Source organism: Gopherus evgoodei, chromosome 9 (genome assembly GCF_007399415.2).
Source record: "Gopherus evgoodei ecotype Sinaloan lineage chromosome 9, rGopEvg1_v1.p, whole genome shotgun sequence".
NCBI classification, from domain to species: domain Eukaryota; kingdom Metazoa; phylum Chordata; order Testudines; family Testudinidae; genus Gopherus; species Gopherus evgoodei.
Genome location: NC_044330.1, coordinates 43,529,092 through 43,553,289, shown reverse-complemented (window position 1 = coordinate 43,553,289; position 24,198 = coordinate 43,529,092). Strand labels below are relative to the sequence as shown.

The following is a 24,198-nucleotide window of genomic DNA, read 5'->3' as shown; positions in this document are numbered from 1 at the left end:
TAGGCTCTCACCCTAACCTCACCATTGCCTGGACCATAACTGAATATACTTCTGACTCTGTACCACACCATCAGCCTCATACCATACTAAGGACTGGAATAGACTATTGCATTTTCTTTTGGGAGAAACTCAAGAAGAATGCTGTTCAGTTTTGACCAAATGAGTGGAAATAGCAGCTGAGTGAAGGATTTCCCCTGGCTCTGTCTGACAGAGATCCACAGCAGTTCTGTTTACACTGTCACCATTGGCAGCTGTAACATATTAACAGAAGTTCTAGAGGCTCAGAATGGAGGATTACAGCCTCCACAGAGATTTGTAGTTCAGTGCAACCACAAAAATATCAAAGCAGAGGAGGTAACTTTCATGAGGAATTGTTCTGATAATGTTCCATCACTCAGAGGCTGTAGCTAAAGCGTGATGGCTGGAGAGCATTTAAGAACTGTAAGCAAGCAATCTCAGAAGAAGTTGGGACTCTTAAAACCCAGGTTTACCAAAGCTCTGAATAAGGACAAGTTACCATCTGGAAGTTACAGTGAAAGGCAATTTGTAAGTTAGATCATCTGCAGGATAACAAGATGCCACTATGAAAATAATGAATGTCACATTCAATCAGTGACTCACTCGGCCTATGAAGCAATCAAAAGAGACTTGGTGCTGGCATGGTGCAGTGAGTTATGTGTCTACACTCCACTACTCCCACCTTTGCTCCCACTCACACAAGAAATTGTTAACATCAGCCTCTGCTTACAATATTTCCCTACCAGTGTCTGGAGAGTAAGAGTCTCTAATTTATCTGATCTTTTTTCCTGATATGAATCTTAGAAACATTATTAGAGATCATGAAATCATTACACCAAGATCTTTGCCACTTACGTATAATGTTCTATAAGCAACGTGCAAAATCATCTTCCAAGAGGTACAAAAGGGAGAATAATAGAAATAAATATTTCCCTTTATGTAAATCTTTTTCTCAAAGACCCTTTAAGGGCTTGTGTACATATCATAGTGTACAAATCTACTGAAACACATCTATCCTCCTTTGGGTTTGGCATAGCAGCCAGCTAATGATACTTACCTCCTTTGTACGTCACTTTGAAATACAGGGATGAAAAGTGCTAAATAAAAGAGAATTAGGAAATAGTTTTGTTAAGCTATGAACAGACCACTGCACAGTGAAGGAAGGTGGTTTTGGCCAAAGCCACCAGGGAAAACTGCTAACTTTTTAATAGAAGTGCTGTGGGATCTTTAATATTAATTGCCAGATTCCTCAAAAAGTCTTCTCCAGATCAAAATTATGCTAATTTGAACTCTGCTTTCTTCCACTGAACGCTACTCATAAAACATACTCTGTGCTGCTTTCCTATGTACCTATTGCTTGCTGTTTTCAAATGATCTAAACTAACTTACAGTATGTAAGGATGGCCATACTGGGTCCACAAATGATCAATGTAGCCCAATATCCAGTCTTCCATCAGTGGCCGGGGCCAGATGCTTCAGAGGGAATGAACAGGAAATGGCAATATTCGAGCGATCCATCTCATCATCCACTCCCAGCTTCTGTCATTCAGAGGCTTAGAGACACCCAGAGCATGGGGATGCATCCTTGCCACCCTGTCTAATAGCCATTGATGGATCTATACTCTATGAACTTGTCTAATTATTTTTTTAACCCAGTTATAGTTATGGCCTTCACAACATCTCCTGGCAACAAGTTCCACAGGTTGACTGTGCACTGTGTGAAGTACTTCTTTATGTTTGTTTTAAAACTGCAGCCTATTAATTTCACTGGGTGACCCCTGGTTTGTGTGTTATGTGAAGGGGAAAACAACACTCTCTAGTCACTTTCTCCACACCATTCATGATTTTGTAGACCTCTATCATATCCCCTCATAACCATGTCTTTTCTTAACTGAACAGTCCAATTATTTTTAGTTTCTCTTCAGATGGAAGCTTTTCCATACCTCTAATCATTTTTGCTGCCCTTCTCCATATTTTTTCTAATTCTAATATATCTTTTTTGAGAAAGAATGACCAGAACTGCATGCAGTTTTCAAGATATGGGTGCACCATGAATTTATATAGTGGCATTATGATATTTTTGTCTTACCTATTCCTTTCCTATTAGTTCCCAACATTCTGGAAACAATAAGGCTTCTGGCATGAGTCTTTTCAATATATAAGTGGGTGGAATACTGAAGAAACTGTAGCTGTGGCAAAACCCCTTAAAATGTACTCGAAGTGAAGCCTGATAGCTGTGCAATAGTCTTCCAAGAGAATTCATGGCTGATGGCTACTTTTCACCTTTAAAACAGCTAAAAGTTTATTTTTTCTGTCTCTGCTAACACCAACATTGATATACAGTAGATAAGTCCTTAAATATGGAGTAACATGTCACTTTCTAATCATTAAATATCTTATTGTGTTAATCTTGCCTCTAAATGAGTTTGAATGCTATTATAAGCAGGATGCTGATATTGGATGAATCTGGAATAGATTTGCTCCTCAGTGTAGAGTATGCCACTTCTATGGAGAATATTTAATTTTTTCTTTCAACACTACAATCATCCCTAATAGTGTAAAATAGGCCAACAAATTTGAAGAGCAACTAGCAAAAAGCCTAAAAATAACAGCAAACACGTGAGTACATCAGAAGCAGAAAGCCTGCCAAACAATCAGTGAGGCCACTGGACGATCAAGGTGCTAAAAGGAGCACTCAAGGAAGAAGAGGCTGTTGTGGAGAAGCTAAATGAATTCTTAGCATCAGTCTTTACTGCAGAGGATGTGAGAGATTCCAATACCTGAACCATTCTTTTTAGGGGAGATGTCAATAGAGGTGGAACAAATTGATAAATTAAACAGTAACAAGTGACCAGGACCAGATGTTATTCACCAAGAGTTCTGAAGGAACTCACATATGAAATTGCATAACTGCTAAACTAGTGCTTAAATCAGGCTCTGTACCAGATGACTAGAACGTAGCTAACGTAACGCCAATTTTCAAAAAAGGCTCCAGAGGCAATCTGGAAATTACAGGTCGGTAAACCTACCTTAAGTACCAGGCAAACTGGTTGAAACAATGGTAAAGAACAGAATTATCAGACACTTTGATGAGTGTGATATGTTGGGGAAGAATTAACACGGCTTTTCTAAAGGGAAATCATGCCTTACTAATCTGTTCAAATTATATGAGGGGGTAAACAAGCATGTGGGCAGGAGTGATCCAGAATATCACTTGCACTTTCAGAAGGTCTTTGACAAGGTCCCTCACCAAAGGCTCTTAAGCAAAGTAAGCTGTCATGGGATAAGAGTGAAGGTCCTCTCATAGATCAGTAACTGGTTAAAAGATAGGAAACTAAGAATAGGAATAAATGGTTGGTTTTCACAATGGAAAATGGTGGGGGCCCCCCAAGGATCTGTACTGGGACCTGTGCTGTTCAACATATTCATAAACTATCTGGAAACAGGAGTAAACAGTGAGGTGGCAAATGTTGCAAACGATACAAAATTACTCAAGTTAGTTAAGACCAAAGCTGACCATGGAGATTTGCAAGGGATGTCCTAAAACTGGATAACTGGGCAACAAAATGGCAGATTGAATTCAGTGTTGATAAATGCAAAGTAGTGCACACTGGAAGGCATAACCCCAACAACACAGTAACTCCTCACTTAAAGTCATCCCGGTTAACGTTGTTACGTTGCTAATCAATTAGGGAACAAGCTCATTTAAAGTTGCACAATGCTTTCTTATAACATTGTTTAGCAGCTGCCTGCTTTGTCCACTGCTTGCAGAAAGAGCAGCCCATTGGAGCTAGCTGATGGGGTCTTGAAGCCAGGGTGGACCGGCAGCACCTGATCAGCTCCCCACTCCCCTAAGTTCCCTGTGTGGCAGCCGCCCAGCAGGCTATCAGTTGCCAGACAGTTCAGCTGTCCCTCCCCCCACTGCTATGTTCTGCTCTTGCCCTCTGCCTTGGAGCTGCTCCCAGGAGCCTCCTGCTTGCTGTACGAGGGTGTGTGTGTATGTCTGTGTGTGTGTGTGTGTGTGTGTGTGTGTGTGTGTGTGTGTGTGTGTGTGTGTGTGTGTGTGCGCACAGAGGGGGGCTGTCAGGGTGTCCCCCTTCCCTGTACTCCTGCCCTCCACTTACCTCATCTCCAAAGAGTGGGGTGGGGGGAGACAGGGCTCAGGACGGAGGGAGCTTGCTGGCAGAAGCAGCTGTCTCAACTTGCTGATCTACTTAAAAAGGCAATGTACTTAGAGTGGGGTCAGCATACTTAAAGGGGCAATGCGTATCTCTCACACACAGGGTGTGTGTCTTGGTCTGCCATGCTGTCTCCCCTCCCTCCATTTGTGCTGCCTCGTAGAGTGTGAGGCTACATTAACAACAACGTGTTAACTTGTGAGGGTTCAGCTGTTCTAGTTCATCATTTTGCAGTAAGACATTCCCTAGGAAATATCCCGCCCTCTGACTTCACCACTTCAACCAAGTTTCACAATCATCATTGCTGTGTACAGTATTAAACTGTTTGTTTAAAACTTATACTGGGTGCGTGTGTGTGTGTGTATATATATATATATATTAGTCTTTTGTCTGGTGAAAAAAATTTCCATGGAACCTAACCCCTCCTCCCATTTACATTAATTCTTATGGGGAAATTGGATTCACTTAACATCATTTTGCTTAAAGTCCCATTTTTCAGAAACATAACTACAACATTAAGCAAGGAGTTACCGTAGTGTGATAAACTCAGGACAGATAGCTGCAAGGGAGGGGTAGGAATCAGTAACAGAAGGTTAAAAGGCCCTCCTCCTTATCAACTGAGAGGCAACCACAAGTCAGTCAGGTTCAGCTGGGAAAGGTTACCAAGGTAGTAAATTAGAATCAGCTGAGGGGGGAGCTACCTGAGGTTAATTGGGACCAGCTGATTCCAACTTGGGGCTGCCTGAGACCTTTTTAAACCCTTCCCTGTGGAAGGAAGGGGAGGAGAGTAGAGAGAGAAGAAGGCCTGCTGCCAGGAGTAGAAAAACAGCGAGACCCTCCAGGAGGAGAGGCCGTACTTTCTCCCACAAGGGGGGTAAGAATTCACTAACCAGGACTAGTGGAGATACAGGGAGCAAATTTCCCTTGTGTCCCAAGGGGGACCGCATTACCTGAGCCTGTCTCACCAGGGCTGAAAGCAGAAGAGACCGGGGAGACTGAGGAGGTGCCTTGCCACAGTACATACAAAATAATGAGGTCCAAACTTTCTATTATCACTCAGAAAAGAGATCTTGGAGTTGTTGCGGATAGTTCTCTGAAAACATTTCTCTCAAAGTGCAGCAGTAGTCAAAAAAGCTACCAGAATGGTGGGAACTGCTAGACTTATGTTCCCAACTCAGTCTTCTGTTCTCCAGACTAAACACACATTTTTTTCAAATCTTTCTCATAGGTCATTTTTTCTACATCTTTTATTGTTTTTGTTACTCTCCTCTGGATATTTGAGTTTGTCCTCATCCTTCCTGAAATGTGGCTCCCAGAACTGGACACAATATTCCAACTGAGGCTTTATCAAAATGAAAGAGAGCGGAAGAATTACTTCTTCATGTCTTGCTTACAATACTTCTGCTAATACATCTCAGAATGATGTTCGCTTTTTTTGCAACAGTGTCTTACTGTTGACTCATGTTTAGCTTGTGATTCACTATGACCCCCAGATCCCTCTCCACAGTACTCCTTCCTAAGCAGTCATTTCCCATTTTTATGTGTGCAACTGATTGTTCCTTCCTAATTGGAGTACTTTACATTTGTCCTTATTGAACTTCATCCTATTTCAGACCATTTCTCCAGCTTGTCCTGATCATTTTGAATTTTAATCCTATCCTCCAAAGCACTGGCAACCTCTCCCAGCTTGGTATTGTCCACAAATTTTATAAGTGTATTCTCTATGCCATTATCTAAATCAGTGGTGCCCAACTTTGCTATACAGGAGGGCCACATAAACATAAGCACAAACTTCTGCGGACCAAACAGATTCTACCTATTTTAATAAGATTTAAAATATAAATCAATATAGGTGACTAAGTTCAGCTTGTTTTGTATGTATTTAGACAGAAACAAGCTATGTACACTATTGTATATTTACACACTTGTATAAACTGAAGTAAACACAATGATAAAGTGCTAATGAACTGGCCGTTAGTAAATTGTGTTGAAGTAGACTGTGGGCCTAATGAAATGCTCTGGTGGGCTGTTTACGGCCCACAGTCATAGGTTGGGTACTCCTGATCTAAATCATTTATGAAGATATTGAACAGGATTGATCCCTGTAGGACTGTACTTAATATGCCCTTCCAGCTTGACTGTGAACCATTGATAACTACTCTCTGGGAACGGTTTTCCAACCACCTATAGGTGCCCCTATCCACAAGACTTGTTACCCTGTCAAAGGAAGCTATTAGGTTGGTCTGACATGATTTGTTCTTGACATATCCATGCTTACTGTTACTTATCATCTTATTATCATCTAGGTGCTTGCAAGTTGATTGTTTATTTGCTCCATTAACTTTCTGAGTACTGAAAGCTCACTGGTCTAATTCCCCAGGTTGTTCTCATTCCCTTTTTTATAGATTGGCACTATATTTGCTCTCTTCCAGTTCTCTGGAACCTCTCCCATCTTCCATGAGTTTTTTGAAAATGGCTAATGGTTCAGATATCTCCTCAGTTAGCCCTTTGAGCATTGTTGGTAAAAGCTGAAACAAAAGAGTTATTGTGCATGTCTGCCATTTCCACATTTTCCATTATTGCCCCTCCAGATTGAATAATGGGCCTACCCTGTCTTTGGTCTTCCTCTTGCTTCTAATATATTTGTTTGTAGATATTTGTTGTTACCCTTTATGACTCCAGCTAGTTTAATCTCATTTTGCACCTTGGCCTTTCAAATTTTGTCCCCACATGCTTGTGGTGTTCTTTTAATATTCATCCTTTGTAATTTGACCTAGTGTCACTTTTTATAAGACTCTTTTTTGAGTTTCAGATGATTGAAGATCTCCAGAATAAGCCACAATGGTCCCTTGCCATACTTCCTATCTTTCCTACACAGTAGGATAGTTTGCTTTCATGTTCTTAATAATGTCTCTTCGAAAAACTGCCAATTCTCTCAGAACTGTTTTTTCCCCTTAGACTTGCTTCCCATTGGATCTTACCTTCCAACTGAGTTTTGTAAAGTCTACTCTCTTGAAATCCATTATGTTTATTCTGCTGTTTTCTCTCCTGCCATTCTTCAGGATCATGAACTCTATCATTTCATAACCACTTTCACCCAAGCTGCCTTCCACTTTCAAATTCTCATCAGTTCCTCCCATTTTGTTAAAGTTAAATCTAGAACAGCCTCTCCCCTAATTGCTTTCTCCACCTTCTAAAATAAAAAATTGTCTCCAATCCATTCCAAAAACTTCTTGGATCATGTGTGTCATGCTGTATTATTTTCCCAATAGATGTCTGGGAAGCTGCAGGCCCCCATCACCACTGCTTTGGATGATTTTGTTAGCTCATCCATCCCTTCTTCTTGGTTAGGTGGTCTGTAGTAGGCCCATATCGTGACATCACTCTTGTTTTTTTATCCCTTTTATCAGAGACTTTCAACAACTCCATCTCCTATTTCCAACCTCATTGCAAGTGTATACAGCTTTTTTATACAAGGCAACGCCCCCACCCTTTTTTCCCTGCGTGCTCTTCTTGAGCAAGCTGCACTATGACATAGTTGGCATCACAGAGACTTGATAGGATAATACAACTGAATGGAATAGTTCTCTATGACTATTCCAGTCATGTGTATTATCCCACCAAGTCTCTGTGATGCCAACTACGTCATAGTTGTGTTTATTCACTAGTATTTCTAGTTCTTAATGCATACTCATGTATTATTCTTTCCACCACGTATTTTGTGTCTGTAGGAGATTTACACTAGATTAGACTCCATCTTGAAAGATGTTGAACTACCTCCAATGAGGTGCTCCGCATTGTCAATGCTAAGTGAAGTCAGTGCCAGCACCTTAGAGGTTTAGGTGATTAGTTTACTTTCTGTGTGTTTTTTCCTAAATCCTGGCATTGAGTGGGATTTCCCCTTTGGTCCCCCACTCCCAAACCGAATGGTCACCAAGAACTTGTTTGTGAATGTTTTACCTTTGTAAAGTGCCAGGGCTGGATGCTGCCAAAGTATCTGAAGGGGAGAGAGAAAATCCCACAGGTTCCACAGTCAATCTAGCAGGAAATGTAGGAAGCTTTCCCACAAACCAGCTTCCACACAGCATTTAAATAAAAACAAACACATACATTTTTAACTACTACTTTTTTGACATCTTTATCCCAGAGAGAGGTAACAGAAATTTTCAGTGCTGACCTCTGTGCTAAGCCAGACTCTGAACTGAGACTGTGACAGACATCAGCAATAAAAACCTAATCCTAGAAACACGTCTGGGAACTTCAAATATCATGGGCAAAAAATATTTTGCCCATGTTAGCAGCCTTTTCATGCATTAAACGGCGCACAGAGATGGATTGTGGTAGCAGATAAGGCAAATACTTGCACACAGCATTGCCTTTGCCCAGCTGTAGCATGCTGTATTTAAGGCCCTTCCCTGTCTAAGGCCAGATTCATAAAGAAGAGTTATTTTAGTATTTGAATGTAAATGAATAAATGGAATTTCTATCCCCTAACTTTTGGAAGTAGAGAATAAGTGGTTCTAGGCACAATTAATTAATTTAATTATTTCTAGGAAATCATTATTGAGTCTATGTATTTATAAAAAACTGGAATTTATGCACACTGTGCAACTCAGTATTTCAATGTATATCAGGGCAATTTGATCTTTCTGCATTTGGCTGGTTTCCTCGAGTCTTTCTGCAGAACCAAATCCTGCCTAGCCCTTTTGTGGGTGCACAGGAGTTGTGGGGAGGCCTAAGGAGCTATGTCATCATGTCCCTACACATCTACAGCCCCTCTCTCATTTAGACAACTAAATCGATGGTGAGATTTTCCGAGGAGTTCTGCATGTTGGGTGGACGCTAGATGTTGAGTCTTTTGAAAATTCAACCACAAGTGTCACAGTGGGAACTGTGGGGTGCTGAACACTTAAACATTTGGCCCACCAGACATAGTTGCAGTCTCTCTGCCCCCTCACTTTTTTTCCTGAGGCACAAGTAGCCCTGAAGGGGTAGATAGGAAGTGGGGCTATGGACTCATCCTCTCTTCTCTGCAACAGCCTACATCAAGTGCAGTAAGCTGCACCATGTGAAGGAGTGTAGCAGTGGATGGACTCCTCTGTGCACCATGGAGCTCACATGGGGTTTGGTCTCTTGGGGATCTCTCTTTCTTTGCTCCCTTTGGAGTTGTGGCATTGTGCTAAAACTCTCCCCTCCTGAGGCTCCACATGGCTGCAGTGCTTACTTTGAACAGTTGTCCAAGTGGCTACCACCCTTCTCTCTGACTGCTGAAATGCACCCATCTCTTGAGGCAATTCCTGCCTATTTCAGTTTGCAGCATTTGGTATCACTAGGATTTTCTTCTCCTTTGTCACTTTCCCCCTTGCACATGCACGATTATTGCTGTATGAAATGCCTGCACTCTCCATTAGTGAGACAGTGCTGTGTTCCCACTGCAAATAGAGGCTTCAAAACAAGCAAACCCCAGTAATTCAGAGAGATGGAGGCTTTTAGCCAGTTAGAAGGAGATTGCCTAGAGTTTGTTAGAGTTTGTCTGCATGTGTGTGTTCTCCCTGTATGCAGCCATGCACGGCACCATGGTGTAGACATGGCCTAACTCGAGACAATATAGAATTTGACCCCAGCTATACTTATGCAGGGTCAGTGCATAAATCCACTGGGCTAGCTGGCCTACGTTTAGAAGATACTCCAACACATTAGAATGCATTCAAAGGTGCCAATTATATTTAAAAGTTCAGAGATGTTTCTTGAAATACTGCCCTTCTGACCTCCCAAAACATAGTCATAGAAGAATCTCAACACTTTCCAGAAGAATTCTCTCAGCGATGCTTCTGTTTGAGTCTGGCAGAGGTACGTCTGTTGCTTTAATTAACATACAATCTGTAAACCAGATTTTTGCCTTGTTTGCTATGAGACTAAGAAAAGACACCTCTTTCCCACGTATTTTCTTCTAAATATTACATCTGGAATAAGTGAGAAACTTGTTCAAATATTTCCAATTATTTGGACAGGAACATTAGAGTGATGAAGTCCATTCTAATTATTTCATCCAGTACAGAAGTGATGATATAATTGCAAATGACAAAACAGTTATAAATGTACAGTCAGAGCTCTCAATAAATTACTACTTTGTGCAGAAAACATGGTTGCCATAACTGAGTAGTTAGCTTTTTTAAAGGTGGCCATCATCTTGTGCTTGTTCAACAGGTTATGGTGAAAAGAGCTTGGAGGGCTCCATACAGGCACCAGGGAAAAGCAACCACAACATTAAGGAGACAATCTCAGTTAATTGGGGCTAATTGACAACTGCAATGAGTCCCAGGGAGGACAAGTACGAACTGGGCCTGAAGACAATATTCTCTCACTCCTAGAATTGCTGTCTCCTAGTCAAGGTTGAGTTGGATCCACAGGACAGCTACAGGGAAAACATACATTTGTTACTACAGTAATTCAAATATCACTGGGGGAGGGGGTCACTGCCTTGTTCCTCTTCCTGGATGCACTGTCTCTCCATCTCAGTACTAGTTCCACAAGCACAGTAGCCCTTCTTTCCCGTTCCATGAAGTTACATGATCTTTTACAGAACCCACCTGCTTTACAACATCCACTTCTTCAAATCCTTTCATTCAGTGGCTCCATTGCCTGGGTAAAAGAGCAGATAGAAAAGGGAGCTGCTCCTAAGCCAGATGGAGTCAAGCCCATTCAAATAACACAGCTTTTCAAATGGCTCTCATGCTTGCAGCTGCCACACGGTGAATGAAAGCTACTCAGTAACTGGAGTTCTCTCTCTGAAAAGACTGTGTTTGCAGAGCCACACTTCAACAAGTTACATCTCATGAGTAGGGCCCTATCAATTTCACGGCCATGAAAAATGTGTCATGAATCGTGAAATAAGCCCTTCCCCGTGCAGTCTGCTCTCCCCCTTGCTGCTGGGAGCACCCCAGTCAGGGGACTCCTCGCTGCAAGTCCCAGGTGGACTGGAGAGGGAGAGGACTTATCCATCCCCTGCATGGCCACTATCACTCTCAGGGGGAGACCAGACCCAATTCGAAGAGCCTCCCCCTGCTGCAGGAAGCTCCAGGAGCTGGAAGAGACTTGTGGAGGTGGGTCCAATATCCCCATCCTGCTGAAGATTCCAAAAGATTCATGAGCAATCTATTTCCAGATGCTATGGACTAATAAGTGACCCAGACAGGCACCCTAACCAGCACTGGAACCATTTGCTCCTATTGCAAGAGACAGGAATGGCTGAGTAAATTGCACACCTTTGAGAATTATGACTGCATGAAACCAACACATCAGAGAATCTCTGACTGACTGTAGGGAAGACAAGAGAGATCTGAGACTGAATTAACTGTATGAAAAGTAACTCCTGTGCAAAAAGCCATTGGCCCAATGATTGAAAGAAAAAAGCCCTGACTGTTCCCATGGGATTGAATGCTTCCTACAAACACTGATTTTTGGAGCTGTCCTTGGACCATTCCTAAATGAACACAAAAGTCCTGCTGGAATCCAGAATCACTTCTATCAATACCAAAGTTCAACTGGAATCTGAAACTGAATTCTTCCGTCAGCGCCAATTCTGTTTTACTGAACATGGATCTATGCAGGCAGCAAGCTTTGTTGGTCAGTGCAAGCGGTCAGAAGGGTGTATGGCTCCATCTCCTCTTCATTCCCTCCTTATCCCTTTTTGAGCAGATAGCACCTCCAACCAAGCATCACCCAACTCTGCTAACACAGACCTACTTAAACATTTAAAAGAGGCTAAATTCTGCTCGGATATCAGGGTAAATCCATTGCCTTCAGTGCAATTGCCCAGAAATCGGCCAGTTAGGGTTTTGTTTTGATTAACAGAACCAGTTTTAGACTATCCATCCAGTGAATACTTCTTGTTGCTAAAAGATAGAGATTTTTTTTTTAAATTCCTACCAATGAACAGAGAGACACTGTGGCACCAGGGAGAATTCTGGTGCTTTGTTTTATTGTGCATCTCAGAAGAATTGTGCCCTGCAACAGAATTCATTTATGCTAGAGCAGTGATCCCCAAACTGTGGGGTGTATCCCTTAGGTGGGTGCAGAGGCATGTTCGGCAGGGCCTGGGTCAGCCCTCACAAGGGGCAGGGAGGGAGCGACACCCAGCTCCACTCCCAGCCCCACTCAGCCCTCATTCCCTCTCCGCTCCCAGGGCAGTTCCGCCTCTAGCCCCAAGTCCTCCCCTATTCCCAGATCTGCCCCCAGCTCCACCTTCAGCCCAAGCTCCTCTGCTGAGCCAATTATGCGGTAATGTGGGGGGGGGATGACAGGAAAAGTTTGGGCATCATCACTGTGCTAGATTAATTTAATTAGTCATTGATGATGATGGTTTTGTTTCTTTCCGATAATCACATCTTCTACTGGCATTGTTCTATTTTCCACAGACAAACAAGTCTCTCTCCACTTGCATTTTCTCTTACCCAGTGCTCTCTCCTGGAGATTGGGTGACAGACATCTAGACGCTTGGCTTCGATCTATGGGTGATCACAAAGGTCGGTGAAGTTGTTGGACATGCTGTCTGCCTTCTATTCAGGCTAAATGAGTGTACAATTAAATGCCCTTTTGGTTAGTGAGAACTGGAAGCCACCACCAAAGGACTTGACTGAACACAAACGCAGAGTCTGTGGTCTGACTGTTATTGCTGCTGTGTGCATGTTTGAGTCAGAAACAGCCAGAAGAGTGAAAAGCCCAGGAGACAGCAAGAGAAGCCCTTGTAACATGAACCTGAGAGAAAGCTAAGAAAGATCATAAGAAGGCAGCCTGCCTGGGATGCCCTCCTGCAGCAAGCCATGGACCTACACATGCATCTGACTCAGTTTCTCCTCAATCCAACCATAAAAAGAACAAAGTCTCCCCCGCTGTCCACTCAAAATACCACTTCTGGGTATAATTTATTCACAAACATCTAAAATAGTCCATAGAACCCTCATAACAAAGCTGTTCTTCCCAATTCCCACAGTAAAACAGAGAAATGTACCGCAATTTTTCAAGCTCCTCACTCACGAGCCCATCAGCACTCACTCTTAGTTCTTTCCTGTTCTTGTCTCAGAACCTCACTCTCCAGGCCATCCAACTGCTGGGGACCAGTCCCATCACTCTTCCTTCCAAAACACAGTCCATTGACTCAGCCCTCTTCAGCTTCCAGCATTAACTCTCTGGCTCAAAAAGGTCAGCAGACTAACTTCTCAACTGTATCCTAGCTCTCAGCCCTTTTAAACTTCCAGCACTGACTCTCTACCTCAAGGCAGTTGGCAAACAACCTCTCTGCTAGCCTTCTAGCCAGTTCCTCCCTCTTTCCATGGTAAGGTGACCAGATGTCCAGATTTTATTGGGACAGTCCTGATTTTGGCATCTTTTTCTTATATAGACTCCTATTACCCCCCACCATCTGTCCCAATTTTTCACATTTGCTGGCTGGTCACCCTATTCCATGGAGAGCATGCAGAGCCTCCTACTCTCTGAAGACTCAGTCTCCTCTAGGTAGCTCTTACCTGCCCTTTTCCTTTGTTCCATTCATCTGTGTTCTCAGGTCTCTCCTATTTATATGACTCAGGTGGTCTCTCTTAAAACCCAATTGGAGTGAGCTGATAAGTCAGAGGTGCAGTGGCCTTGCTCTTAAAGGACCAGTGTTACACTCTGAGAAAAAGGTTTTTGGCCAGAGTGCTGATTGGAGAGAGTCTTGGAACTGCGAGCAAACAAACGACCTCCTGTTTGTTCATTCTTTGTATATGAACAGGATTGCATCAAAGACATGCCTGATGCCATCATCATTTTCTCCTTCACCTCCCAAGAGGTGACACTCAATCTCTCCCCCCACCCCTGACTCTCTGTTCATTTCTTATCCTTGTGCTTGGAACAATTTCCCCGTCTTCGCAAGCAAGAAGTGACCTCTGCTCTTCCTTCAAATTCCTCCTTTTAAACCCACTTCTTTCATTTAACCTTTCAGTACTGATCCTCTCTCCAATAAGGTTTGCTCTGACTTTTGAGCCTTCATCATTTGTATTGAACCACACAGACTGTAATCTCATGAGGCTAGACTGCCGGTTGCTGTAAGTCAGCATCTCTCTACTGAAGTCACTGAACACAGTTGTACACTAGACATACATCAATATAACAACATTGCTCAAGGGTGTGAAAAATCCACAGCCCTGAGTGATGTAGTTATAACCGACCTAATCCCCTGTGTAGCCAGTGCTGCAGCAGCAGCACTATTCTCTTTATTCCTCTCGTGGAGGTGGAGTACAACCAGCGCTGTAGCCATGGAGATACAGGGCTGTACGTGCCTTGCCAGTGTGGATGGGGAATGCGTTACAGAGCTATAAAACCATTAACAGTGCTGTAACTCTCAAGTGTAGCCAAGGCCTAAAGCACTGCAGCGGTAGAGCAGTATGTGAAAACAAGCCCTCAGGAGCCAGTTCTTTGTCTTCTTACAAGTGTGTGAAGTGCTATGCATGTTTATGGTGCTCTATAACAAGATGAAAAGAAACCATTTCCTGGTATTTGGTGTTCACTAGCAATAAGCTTTTGCAAGTTGATGAATACCATTAGTTGTTGCTACAGGTTGTTAGTTAACACACATTTACCTTCTGGCATTCATCGATAACTCAAAGTTGGATAGTGGTGACATTCATCAAGGAGTTTTAAATTCCTTTTCTGTACATCCATTTCACAGAGAAACAGAAACCAACTAAATACATCAATATCTGCCTAATAGCAAGTTGCTTATTTATCCTGGCTTTGTATGATTAGTGTGTTGAAAGATTATCCGACATAAAAACAGTTTCCCTTTTTCCCTAGATCAACAAAGAAACTTATGCAAGCTTTTCTACAAAAGACCCAGTCATACTAATATGGAATCAACCTATTTTTAATTAAAAAATCTGTTATGAATACACACTAGTAAGAGAAAGATAGTATGAAAAACTGTTTCTTGTTTGAATAGTTTAGATGATAATTCTGCAGCAGGAAACTGTTGCATTAATCATTGAAGAACAGCTCACATACAGATCAAAGTATTTGACGTCATCCTCTGACTCCTGATATAGACACAACTAGGCAACAGCACCAATAGCATACAATGAGCTGGCAAGCGCATAACCGTTTGGAGAAGTTCAGAGGGGCACATTAAGCCAGGATATTTTTCAGAAAGCAGTTCTTTGGCTTGGAGACATTCTGGATGTTGTAGTTAAAAGCTTGTTTTCTGACATTTTAATAGGTGAATAAGCAAATGAAAAAAAATTCTAGATCTCAGAATAAGATTCTGGATGTAATTTTTTTTTAAATTTTGTATTGAAATAGTTTACAGTAGGACACAACTTTTTATTTACAGTAATCAGCATAGCTCCATTCACTTCTATACCAGTAGGATCTGGCCCTATGTTTTTCCGCCCACTTATGTTATATAGTATTAGAATTATTTGACCTTTTTATACTTCTGAGATGTTTTGCAGCTGGTTTGGACTGACTAGTCATAAATGAACATTTATGCAATCCTGTTAAAATAGATTCATAGATTATAAGGCGAGATAGGAAAGTTGTGATCATCTGGTCTGACCCTCTGCAGAATGCAAGTCACGGAACTTCCCCGATTTAATCCCTGTTTGAGTTACAGCAGATCATTTAGAAAAACATCCCATCTTGATAAAAAAAATTGCTGGTGATTGAGAATTCACCACAATCCTGGGTAAATTGTTTCAATGGTAAATTACCATCGTTGTTAAAAATTTGCACCTTATTTCTAGGCTAAACCTGTTCAGCTTCAACTTCCAGCCAATGGATTTTGTTATACCTTTGTCTTCTAGTTTGAAGTGCCCTCTTTCATCATTTTTCCCCCCATGTAGATTGTTATAGGCTGTTATCAAAGGATGCATTTCAGAATCAAGTTATCTAAACGACATGGGCAGATCTAGTCTCATTTACACCAATGTTTTTCCAGAGTAACTATTAACTAAATAGGTTTTACTGGTTGACTAAAAGAGCAAATTAATGCTGGCATTTACACCACAGTTAAAGACATGGACAGCTATTTAAAGATGTAATAAAATAATTCTGAAGTGATGGGTTAGTGTCATCCACTGCTGCACAGAAACAGACGGATGCTGAATATAACTGAGTTGAAATTATTTTATATCTAATATTTTATTACCATATTGCACCAGATAGTGAGGACAAAGGTCCAGATCCTCAGCTGGTATAAATCAGCATTGTTTCATTGTGAGTTACAGAACTGTACTAATCGGAGGATTTGGCCCAGCGTTTTGAAGGGTTTGTTTCAGCACTATTTTGAATTGTAAACACGTTAGTAATTCTTTTTACTGCTGTCCAGCAGCTGGAAAAACTGCACAGCCTGCCATAGCAGAGTTCCCACCGTTTAAGAGCCACAGCAGACCGTTTAAGACAGAATCAAAGTCTAATCAAACTTTGGATCCCTAATATACACAAGAGAGGTCTCACACTCAGCAAATGCTCCTCAGAATCTGACACTGATTCACACGGATGCCATGTAGTTTTCATGTGACAGCCAGCTACACAAATGTTAAAGTAGCTTCAGATGCCTTATTCACATAGCCAGCCTTTCACCACACCTACACACCACATACAATTAAACATAAAAAGAAACATTCATAGTAAGAGTTAATTTGTACTTGGTTTTGAAAACAACAACATACTACTTGGCCATTTCTCCAAAACCCAAACAAGCAACTTTTCATGTATCAGAAACAGCAGTGAACTTTCCAGCCACAGTATTGCACTTCTATAGAGCGAGCATTTAGGGGGAATATAATTGTAAACAGATATTGACAGATATAAGACAGAATCTGTGACATACAATCCCATAACCCAACCTTGCTTCAAAAAGGATCTCGGTCAGTTTAAAGCCATGCTGCTATCATTTCTTTGTGAAGTAAGAAACACACCCATTCACAGCTGAGTATTCAGAGTTTCAGCACCACAACTGATGGACAGTGCTTTTATGCTGATTTAGCGAAACTCCTTCCCTCCAGACATAAACCCTCATTCTCACACTGCAGCTCATTTTCATTAAACTCCTATGACAAGGGATACTCACATTGTTTTCTGTCAGATAGTCTGCGGATCTGCTAAGGTTCTGCTGTTTCTCTCACTCTCAGCAGCTAGCAAAGATGGCTTTCCAGCTCTGCTTCTGATGCAACCAGTCTCTTAGTATTGTAGGCACTGTTACTGAGATAGGAGTGGTAGGCATAAGCTACTGAGCATGCCTGCACCTCACATCACATGCTAGGAAGTAGAGGAAAGCCACAGATGCATACCCTCTGTAATTCTAGGCAGAATAAACTCTTAGAGTGACTAATATAAATGGAACTTTCCCCCCAGATGTCTGCATCCTGACTCCTCTAGATTTAATAATAGGGCATTTATTCTCAGCTGTATTGTACATGGAAATTAAGCATATTTCCATCTTTGAATTTATTCAAAGAATTCTTTGTATCTTTTTTCCTTAAACAATGGAAGCATGACTGTTCTATGTCTGTAGTTAAATTATGAGTGTAAAGATCCAATTGACAGATGAACACTGTTGGATTAAGAGAGGGAGAGGATGCATAAATATCAGCTAGGTCAGGAAAAAAAATCCTCCAATACAGTATTGGATGGTCCAGAGGCAAATGCAAGACTGGCCCTGACTGGAGACAGGATGCCAGACTAGATGGACCAATTTTTTTTTCTGATCGGGTGCAGCAATAAAGCCAGACTGCAGAGGACTCTCAGCACTTGCCAAAGTACAAGGAAAAATATCTATTTACCTCCACATATGTGCAATTTCTTATGCCTTCCTCTTTTTGCTCCCTCTACTGTGAGGAGTCCCAGATCCTTCTTGAATCCCAGGTGTTTTCCTCTTTGTCAGTGCTTCTCTCTTTGGTTGTCCTCCTAACCAAGCAAGTGAATCTCATTCTGGAAGAGAAAGCACAACAAAACATTTAAATCCAAGTCACTCTGTAATCAGATAAAGATATGAAATGTTGCAGAGAGATCATTTAACCAACGTAAATCCAGCACTGTCTCCCCATGATGTGAATTTTTGTTTTAGTTGGTGTGTTATCCAACATTCTGTGTAGCCAAATAGAGTCTTTCCACTCACTCTAGTGGGAGCTGGCTCAGAACAGATCTATGCCTGGATAAGGGAAAATTTTAAACAGTACAAACAAGGAGATATTTGAGAATCTAGACCTCTGAGATGGATGGGCTGGTAGTATGGAGAAGCATCTGGTTGGTCTGGTGGTGGTGGCAAGTTACAAAGAAAGTGTTTCAGATGCAGAACCTCACCAAGGCTCATTTTCAAGTTAGTGAGCAGAGGTAGAGGTCTTCACCCATCCATCTACCCACATATCCCGCTAAACCCTGCCAGTTTGTAACCCCACACTGTTTCCAGGTGAGCAGAGCAATATATGCCCCATATTAGTTAGCTAAAGAATTAGACTGAGCATAAAACACACCAGAACCCAATCCAAGTGAAACAGAGTGCTATGAAAAAGCCCAGCTTTGCGGTCATCTGATATTTGCTTAGATCCTAAGAACCAAATCTTGCTCTCATGCGTAAAGCTTTCATAGCAGTGCTTTGTACATGGGACCTATAAGGAAGCTGAGGGGATGAAATCCTCCTAGCCCAAATGTTACACGTGTATTGCTGCCAAGGGATCCATATAGCAATGGACCCAACAGCCACAGTCTTTTTTTCCCCACGCCCCAGTATTTAAATTCCTGTTGGGCAATGACTTGAAGACCAGAATGTAGAGAGAATGAAAAGCAATTCAGAAAAAAAGCTAGTTCACCTTTTCCAAATCTAGAAGCCTCAAGCAGGCTCACATTTGCATTGGAGTTTGGACATAGGTCCAGAATGATTCATGTTTTATCCCAAACAATTAACCCATTTCTAATATGACATATTACAAAGCATGTTCCTTAAAAAGAGAAACCACCCACCCATAAGTGTCACAAGCTAAAATGATCACAGCAGCAGCATGTGGGTTAAGTCCAGAGGTGACTATATCAGGTAATTGCTAAGTCACTAGCTTGCCCTTCGGCTTCATTTCATTGCAAATAAACACTACTTTAAACCTATATTGAGGACAATTGAACAGATCTGCTAAGGTGTGCAGTGCAATACTTAGCACATTTATCCTGGCAAAGCTACTACACCGATTGCTTTGTCAAAGACATTGGTATATAGACATTGGTAAATATGGACATTGAGAGCTCAGTTTTGCTCTCAGATGCATGGTGCAGCTCACATGAAGGGTGATGAATGATTAGATTTCAGTTACCTGATCATCCTTGTTTCATGAACTACAAGCAGCTACCCTGTCAAAACATCTCCAGGTTTCAAGCATCATCAACCACTAAAGGAAATAAGTTCTCGCTGTCCATTGAGAAGTGCCGCCTATTGTAATAGCATTCTCAAACCAGACATTGTTCTCTGTTGCAGAAGAAAATCCGCAGAGAACTGGGTGATTTTTTTCTTAGCTTTTAAAACATAAATTGTGTTAAATACACTGAAAGGGTTGGAGCTCTGTGTTCCAAAGGTCGAAGAACTTGATGTAGCTTGAAAGCTTCCCTCTTTCTCATGAATAGAAGTTGGTCCAATAAAAGACATTGCCTCCCCCCATGCCATCTTTCCAAAGGTGGGGTATTCTGGGCCAGGCTACCAGAGGCTTTTGTCTTTCTAGGAAGAGATGCAGAGACACCCTGTGGTGGCTGAAAGGATATGAGAAGAGTAAGTCAAATAGCTTATATGATGCTTTTTGCAATATGTTTCGAATAAAATCTTGTATTAGATTAGAGAGAAAGGATGATCGTGCGGTTGAGGGGGAGTTCCTGTGATGCTGGGAAAATCATTTCATCGCTCTGTCTCTCAGTGGGATGAGGACACTTTCCTGTCTCTTACCCTTTGACTTGCTATTTTGGACCAGTGACGCCATCTCACTACATACACATGTAACTCCTAGCACAGTGGGGCTCCGTGTCCTACTGAGACTACACGAGAAAAGGCAGATGGGCTGTGTCTGTAGGGTAGTCTTCTGTCTTGCTATCCTGACAGTCTTCCCAAGCTGGGGTAAAATCACGCTAAGGTAACAACAGTGGTAAAACTGGTCTGTGAAAGTTTTTAAACTGATAAATACATATTTCTTTCCTGGGCTGAGGCCCCATGTGCAAACATGGCAGTGTCAAGGCCACTTACTAATGGACATTTAGCAGCACACATGCTACACAAGTAGAAACAAAGGTACCAGTCTAATAAAATAAAGACTCATCTCTCAGAGTGTAACACACACTCATGTCTTGTAGTGCTAGTATAGAGCCAGTCACTCAGGCATTTTGCTCCAGAATAGCTAGAGATGGAAGAGAGTTATCAATTTGGTCCATGTCACTTTGCCTTACACAATATTATATATCTGTTCAGAACTGGATGTCCTTAATTCCCCTTAAACTAATACCTGGATAGCACTCCTTAACCAACAAGGCAGCTGTATCAGGAATTATGAAGAAAGCCTTTAGGTGGAATCACTAGGTATCAATGGTGACATAATGATCAAACAGCATTCCAAGGCTCTGAAGGTACTATGCCTTTCTTGCCATTACTTAGAGCAATACAGAATTATAGCATTTAATTACTTGGAAATGCTGTTCTGTCTCTCTCTCCCCACAAATCTGTAGTTGTTCCACCTAGAGACCATTAGTCTCTTCCTAGCTCTTTTTAAGTAGGATCCAGATATTAGAGATACTTTGCAGGCTGAAGTGCTGAGCTCTAATTGCTTTCAATTTTGTTTTAACGATGATATTTTGGAGATTTGTGTGTGTGTGTGAGAGAGAGAGAGAGAGAACCTCTGAGGTAACTAAGAATACTTGGCTGTTATTTCTGTGTATTAGGAACACCATCAGTAAAATCACACAGACAATTAATTACAGTGTTAAAAGCAATGGAAAGCAGAAGACCCTGAAATATAAATGGGGTGGAAGAAAAGAGATAAGCGCTCAGTCATACAGAAGCTCAGAACAGCACATAATCACATACATAACTGTAAAGACAAGAATAGTTCTATCATAAGGACTAGCTACATTAGACTACTGAATACAGATAGTAAAGATAATATGGGCAATTTAATCTTACTGGGCCCAGTCCTGTAAAAAATCCACATAATCCTGGCCAAAGTCTTCTGAAGTGGGAGTCTTTTCACTGACTTCAATGGGCTTTAGAACAGGTCCACTTTGAGTACCTTTACTTTTTCATGACCTACTTTTCTAAACATTTACTTTGATAACCTTAATGTTACACTTCTCTTCCATCTCCTGTTTAAAGAAAAAAACAAGCTACCTGACTTCAGCATTAATATTAAAATAGCTTCATCTGCAGGGCTCTGAACTCACCACTGAGAGGTAGAGGAAATTCCTGCCTCTCCAGCTGCTGCCACTTAGGTGCAGATTATGGTCTACTCTTCAAAGCTGGTTTAACAGAAAAACTTCAAATTGACACTCCTGTATCCCTGCTACAGAAAAACATGTTGTGTTTTCCAGGCAGGCCTTGAATTTGAAGGAGGTTGTGGAAAGCATTAAAAGCTACAAAGAGACCTTAAAATGGTAAGGTCTGAACATTTGTGACACCTGCAACTTTCTTTGCTCCTTGATGTTGGAGCACTTTTTAAAGAGACTGTTTCCTTGTGCATTTTAATGAGATATTTACAACCTTTTTCATTTCATTTCACCTCTGTTCAGTCTACACAGAGAAACTACACCATTCCCCAAATTAATCATCAAAAGGGAGGGTCTTCCCTCGGCTCTGCTAAAAATGTGGGCAGCTGCCTACTTAGCATGAGGGTGGAGTTAACTGCTGAGTGACTGTGCTGCTCCTGAGTTCTTTCTACTTTCCTCATTCACATGTCATAGTGTATTCTTGGTAAACAATTATAATCGAATTAATAAAAGTGAGAGTTAGATTGGTCCTGATTCTGCAATGAGAGCTGTACACAAGAGACCTCTGTGCTGGCATGGAGTGTGTTGTAGGATTTATGTGAGGATACAAAGGCTAAAATTAAGGAAAATACATAGCTCAGCCATGATGGATTTTCTGATCACTCTCTAACTCAATAGAATGCTGCCTCATTTGTGTTTATTCCTAAAAATTAGGGTTGTGTGATTTATTTTAGAAAACAATTATTGGGAAATACTTCAAACTACAACAAATGGGCAGGATGGGCTGAAGCTGCTTCCCAGCAATTTGGAGCAAGTGAAAACTACTATGTGAGTCAATCAACCAAAAGTAAATGCAATTATTGAATATCAAATGTAGAGCAGAGAGACTAATTTAATCACAGAGGCCACAGGGATAGTGCTTGGAGACAAAGCAGCACAATGCGGAAATTAAGATTAATCAAATATTTTACCAGGAAAAAGAAGAAATTATTTTCAAGCAGTGACCAAGTGCCTTCCTCGCCTGTTGCTTTATATCTGTGCCATCTCAAGAAATCAGTTTGCTGTTTCCCTTCTCTCTACAGGATTGTTTTATTATCTCCTATTATTTGCTTTTATCAAGTGAGCAACTTGCTATTTCTTTGGAAATTAATTTAATCATACACGGTAGCATCTAGAATGGAGACATTTATCTTACTTAACAGCCATGCTACTAACCAGAGCTTAGTTAAGTAAGAATAGCCATACTTACCTCTTCTTCTTCCCTCAGGATTTTCCAAAGCAGGTGTTTGCTCCATCTGATGGAAAGTGCCTTCTGTCTGAATTCCACAAAACTAGCTGTATTCCCAGAACATCTACAGGTTAGTACAGAAACATGTCTATATAATTTAGTTGCACATTGTTACTCATGTTGTTTTTGTGATAGCAGCATAGATGTTTGAACTTGCTGTCTCCTGCTCTCGTTTGTTTTATTGTTGCTCTTATAGTGAAGATGAGCTGGCAGAAGGCAAAGAGGGAGAGTAAAGATGACAGTGTAGGTGATATGAAACATGGAAGGAAAAAGAGAGAGCGTCTGTTTAAGAAAAGGTTTTCTGCACTAAATTTCTTCTCTGCTCCTTCCAGGAGTAAACTGTAAGTATGTCAGAGGCTGAATGCTCAATGACTCATGATAAGCAGCTGTAATAGACACAGTGAAGGGTGCCATAGCATAATCTTTAACCAGTGGTGGTTACTTATGCATAATACTTTGTGCTTCTAAAGCATCCTCCACCCAAAGCCCACAAAAAGCTTTACAAACAACCCTGTGATGTGTTTTTACGAACCCGGAAACTGAGGTATAGAAAGGTTGAATGACTTACAGGGATGTTTCCCAGTGCCCACATTTACTTGTCGGTACCCTTGTACTGTACTTGTCAACACTGTGAGTTGTGACAGCCCTGGAAATCACTTCCCGGAATAACATTACTACGTTGGTGAATCCGTGTTTGCACCAGTACTGAATCCTAGAATCATGGCAGAAGACGTGGTATGGTAGCAATATATGGGTAGCAGCTGAAATCAATACACAACTTTATAGGTACTGGAAAGTTGCAAGTGTGGTGGAGTGTGTGATACCACATTCTGAGCTGTGAGCTTAAACTTCAGTTCTTCTCTCTGAAATATGATCATGTAAAATTGATGCCTCTTTACTCAGCAGGCTTGCTCCTTGTGTATGCTCAGACTCCTTTCTGCTAACTTCTCTGACAAAAATGATTAACTGCTTTTTTGCATACTTGTTAGCCCCGTTGGAATGTTCATTGTTATTACTTATTTGGGATTCCATAAGTGTTTTAGTGTCAGTCAAGTCACTCCAGATCCCCCTTGGATGAGATAAATTGAGTGCATGCACAGTGCAGAAATTATTGGGTATTGCTAATAAATTAACTTAAAAAAATGTCCTAGCCCAACCCATAGGTCAAAGCTGCTTTCTTTACAGCTCTGCTAAAAGCAGTCTGTCTTTGGTAATTAGACCCAGGAAATTATGATCTAA

General features: G+C 41.4%; 1 protein-coding gene across 1 annotated transcript in view; it reads right to left on the bottom strand.

Annotated features, from left to right (window-relative positions):
- The window catches only part of LOC115658034 (vesicle-associated membrane protein 2-like), an 81,205-nt gene extending 63,794 nt beyond the window's left edge, over nt 1–17,411 (bottom strand). Inside the window, exon 1 of the mRNA XM_030576494.1 lies at nt 17,299–17,411. Within this exon, the coding sequence (XP_030432354.1) occupies nt 17,299–17,300 (2 nt within the window). The 5' untranslated portion in view covers nt 17,301–17,411. The remainder of the gene's footprint in view (nt 1–17,298) is intronic.
- Between the last annotated feature and the right edge of the window lie 6,787 nt (nt 17,412–24,198).